The following is a 4,305-nucleotide window of genomic DNA, read 5'->3' as shown; positions in this document are numbered from 1 at the left end:
TATATATATATATATATTCAGATTACATTATGTACATGATGTAATCTGAAACTGCTGCCCAGGTTGCCAGGTTGCCAGGTTGAGGGTTATAGGGTTATAAATTGCCAGGTTGAGGTGACTAACGGGTTGAACATTGTATATGGTGGATTGTGTGAATAAGATGTGTTTCATACAAAATCTGGCAACTGGTCAACATTAGACAAACATATTGGTCTGATTATTGCTAAAGGAGTTTGGGCCATGCTGCACATTACGGGAGTTTCACGGGTGAAATAACAAACCGGGAGGGGGCCTAAAAAATGGGAGAAACCCGTGAAAACGGGCGTGTTGGCAGGTAGGCTGTATCTAACAGCTGTAACCGCTGATTAAAGTTAAATATCCAGCGCTACCAGCTGGTAACTTTATTAGTTTAGCACCTTTTAAATCAATAGTTTACAAAGTGCTTTAACAGAAGAGACAAAAGCACAAACACACAATAATACAGATCATATAGAAGATTTAAACAACGGAAAACAACAAATTAAATTAACAGCTGATAGAGAAAAAGAGGTATAGTGTCAGGTCGTATCTTCCTCTCAGCCAATCGGGAGTCTTGTTTGGGTCGTTTGTTCCTCTCAGCCAGTCAGGAGCCTTGTTTGGGTCGTATCTTCCTCTCAGCCAATCGGGAGTCTTGTTTGGGTCGTATCTTCCTCTCAGCCAATCGGGAGTCTTGTTTGGGTCGTATCTTCCTCTCAGCCAATCAGGAGCCTTGTTTGGGTCGTATCTTCCTCTCAGCCAATCAGGAGCCTTGTTTGGGTCGTATCTTCCTCTCAGCCAATCAGGAGCCTTGTTTGGGTCGTATCTTCCTCTCAGCCAATCAGGAGCCTTGTTTGGGTCGTATCTTCATCTCGGTGAAGCGCAGCGAGTACTGCCAGCCGGTCCAGCTGGACCACTCCACCCCATCAGCGTAGGAGGCGTGGCCTCCCTTCAGGTACTGCCCGTTCAGGTTAGAGGTGTGGCAGTTCCGGTACCACCAGGCGCCCTGGTAGTACGCCGCGCAGTTGTTCTCCGACTGGTCCTGGTCCCGGTCTTTGGTGGTGAACTGCATCCCAGAATGCTTCAGGAGGGAGTCGCCTAAAGGACACAGACATGTTAAACTTCATCTGTTGTTAGGGTGGTTCTGCTGGTACCTGTCTGTTGTTAGGGTGGTTCTGCTGGTACCTATCTGTTGTTAGGGTGGTTCTGGTACCTGTCTGTAGTTAGGGTGGTTCTGCTGGTACCTGTCTGTTGTTAGGGTGGTTCTGGTGGTACCTGTCTGTATTTAGGGTGGTTCTGATGGTACCTATCTGTTGTAAGGGTGGTTCTGGTACCTGTCTGTTGTTAGGGTGGTTCTGCTGGTACCTGTCTGTTGTTAGGGTGGTTCTGGTACCTGTCTGTTGTTAGGGTGGTTCTGCTGGTACCTATCTGTTGTTAGGGTGGTTCTGGTGGCACCTATCTGTTGTTAGGGTGGTTCTGGTATCTGTCTGTTGTTAGGGTGGTTCTGCTGGAACCTGTCTGTTGTTAGGGTGGTTCTGGTGGTACCTGTCTGTTGTTAGGGTGGTTCTGGTACCTGTCTGTAGTTAGGGTGGTTCTGCTGGTACCTGTCTGTTGTTAGGGTGGTTCTGGTGGTACCTGTCTGTAGTTAGGGTCGTTCTGATGGTAGCTATCTGTTGTAAGGGTGGTTCTGGTGGTACCTGTCTGTTGTTAGGTGGTTCTGATGGTACCTGTCTGTTGTTAGGGTGGTTCTGCTGGTACCTGTCTGTTGTTAGGGTGGTTCTGCTGGTACCTATCTGTTGTTAGGGTGGTTCTGTTGGTACCTGTCTGTTGTTAGGGTGGTTCTGGTACCTGTCTGTTGTTAGAGTGGTTCTGATGGTACCTGTCTGTTGTTAGGGTGGTTCTGATGATACCTGTCTGTTGTTAGGGTGGTTCTGATGGTACCTGTCTGTTGATAGGGTGGTTCTGATGGTACATGTCTGTTGTTAGGGTGGTTCTGATGGTACCTGTCTGTTGTTAGGGTGGTTCTGCTGGTACCTGTCTGTTGTTAGGGTGGTTCTGCTGGTACATATCTGTTGTTAGGGTGGTTCTGGTACCTGTCTGTAGTTAGGGTGGTTCTGCTGGTACCTGTCTGTTGTTAGGGTGGTTCTGGTGGTACCTGTCTGTATTTAGGGTGGTTCTGATGGTACCTATCTGTTGTAAGGGTGGTTCTGGTACCTGTCTGTTGTTAGGGTGGTTCTGCTGGTACCTATCTGTTGTTAGGGTGGTTCTGGTGGTACCTATCTGTTGTTAGGGTGGTTCTGGTATCTGTCTGTTGTTAGGGTGGTTCTGCTGGAACCTGTCTGTTGTTAGGGTGGTTCTGCTGGTACCTATCTGTTGTTAGGGTGGTTCTGGTGGTACCTGTCTGTTGTTAGGGTGGTTCTGGTACCTGTCTGTAGTTAGGGTGGTTCTGCTGGTACCTGTCTGTTGTTAGGGTGGTTCTGGTGGTACCTGTCTGTTGTTAGGTGGTTCTGATGGTACCTGTCTGTTGTTAGGGTGGTTCTGCTGGTACCTGTCTGTTGTTAGGGTGGTTCTGCTGGTACCTATCTGTTGTTAGGGTGGTTCTGTTGGTACCTGTCTGTTGTTAGGGTGGTTCTGGTACCTGTCTGTTGTTAGGGTGGTTCTGTTGGTATCTGTCTGTTGTTAGGGTGGTTCTGATGGTACCTGTCTGTTGTTAGGGTGGTTCTGATGATACCTGTCTGTTGTTAGGGTGGTTCTGATGGTACCTGTCTGTTGATAGGGTGGTTCTGATGGTACATGTCTGTTGTTAGGGTGGTTCTGATGGTACCTGTCTGTTGATAGGGTGGTTCTGATGGTACATGTCTGTTGTTAGAGTGGTTCTGGTACCTGTCTGTTGTTAGGGTGGTTCTGGTACATGTCTGTTGTTAGGGTGGTTCTGCTGGTACGTATCTGTTGTTAGAGTGGTTCTGGTACCTCTCTGTTGTTAGGGTGGTTCTGGTACCTGTCTGTTGATAGGGTAGCTCTGATGGTACCTCTCTGTTAGAGTGGTTCTGGTACCTGTCTGTTGTTAGAGTGGTTCTGCTGGTACCTGTCTGTTGATAGGGTGGTTCTGATGGTACCTGTCTGTTGTTAGAGTGGTTCTGCTGGTACCTGTCTGTTGTTAGGGTGGTTCTGATGGTACCTGTCTGTTGTTAGAGTGGTTCTGATGGTACCTGTATGTTGTTAGGGTGGTTCTGATGGTACCTGTCTGTTGTTAGAGTGGTTCTGCTGGTACCTGTCTGTTGTTAGGGTGGTTCTGATGGTACCTGTCTGTTGTTAGAGTGGTTCTGATGGTACCTGTCTGTTGTTAGGGTGGTTCTGATGGTACCTGTCTGTTGTTATGGTGGTTCTGATGGTACCTGTCTGTTGATAGGGTGGTTCTGGTACCTGCGGTCCCGGAGTACTGGTCCACAGCCAGTGGGTACCCGTCCTCCTCGGGGTTGACCGAGTCTCTGCCGACGGAGAAGTCTCCGTAGAGAGCGAAGGCCGTGGCGTTATCGAAGTCAGCCATGTCGATCCGTAACTCATAACCTCCAGACCTGGTCAGAGAGTAGATCCTCTGGAGACCTGGCACACAGACAGGCAGGCAGACAGGTGAGAGTGACAGACAGGCAGACAGACAGACAGACAGGTGAGAGAGTAGATCCTCTGGAGACCTGGCACACAGACAGGCAGACAGACAGGTGAGAGAGACAGACATTCAGACAGACAGACAGACAGACAGACAGACCTAGCCAGTGCTCTCCTGTAGTTTTTCCAAAACCATCTCGGTACGCCTTCCAGTCACGGAAGAAATTCACCGAGCCGTCCTCCCTCCTCTGGATCACCTGCACACACACACACACACACACACACACACACACACACACACACACACACACACACACACACACACACACACACACACACACACACACACACACACACACACACACACACACACACACACACACACACACAGACACACACACACACACACACACACACACACACACACACACACACACAGACACACACACACACACACACACACACACACACACACACACACACACACACACACACACACACACACACACACACACACACACACACACACACACACACACACACACACACACACACACACACACACACACACACACACACACACACACACACACACACACACACACACACACACACACACACACACACACACACACACACACACACACACACACACACACACACACACACACACACACACACACA

The 4,305-nt window shown here is 49.0% G+C and overlaps 1 protein-coding gene across 1 annotated transcript in view; it reads right to left on the bottom strand.

Moving 5' to 3' along the window:
* Positions 1–856: 856 nt before the first annotated feature.
* The window catches only part of LOC114556336 (fibrinogen C domain-containing protein 1), a 19,246-nt gene continuing 15,797 nt past the window's right edge, over positions 857–4,305 (bottom strand). Inside the window, exons 8-10 of the mRNA XM_028579238.1 lie at positions 3,782–3,878; positions 3,439–3,618; positions 857–1,113 (exon numbers count right to left, since the gene is read on the bottom strand). Of these exons, the coding sequence (XP_028435039.1) occupies positions 857–1,113; positions 3,439–3,618; positions 3,782–3,878 (534 nt within the window). The remainder of the gene's footprint in view (positions 1,114–3,438; positions 3,619–3,781; positions 3,879–4,305) is intronic.

This window comes from Perca flavescens, chromosome 5 (genome assembly GCF_004354835.1).
Source record: "Perca flavescens isolate YP-PL-M2 chromosome 5, PFLA_1.0, whole genome shotgun sequence".
Classification (NCBI taxonomy): domain Eukaryota; kingdom Metazoa; phylum Chordata; class Actinopteri; order Perciformes; family Percidae; genus Perca; species Perca flavescens.
The sequence above is the reverse complement of the archived record's forward strand: the minus strand, read 5'-3'. Positions and strand labels throughout refer to the sequence as shown.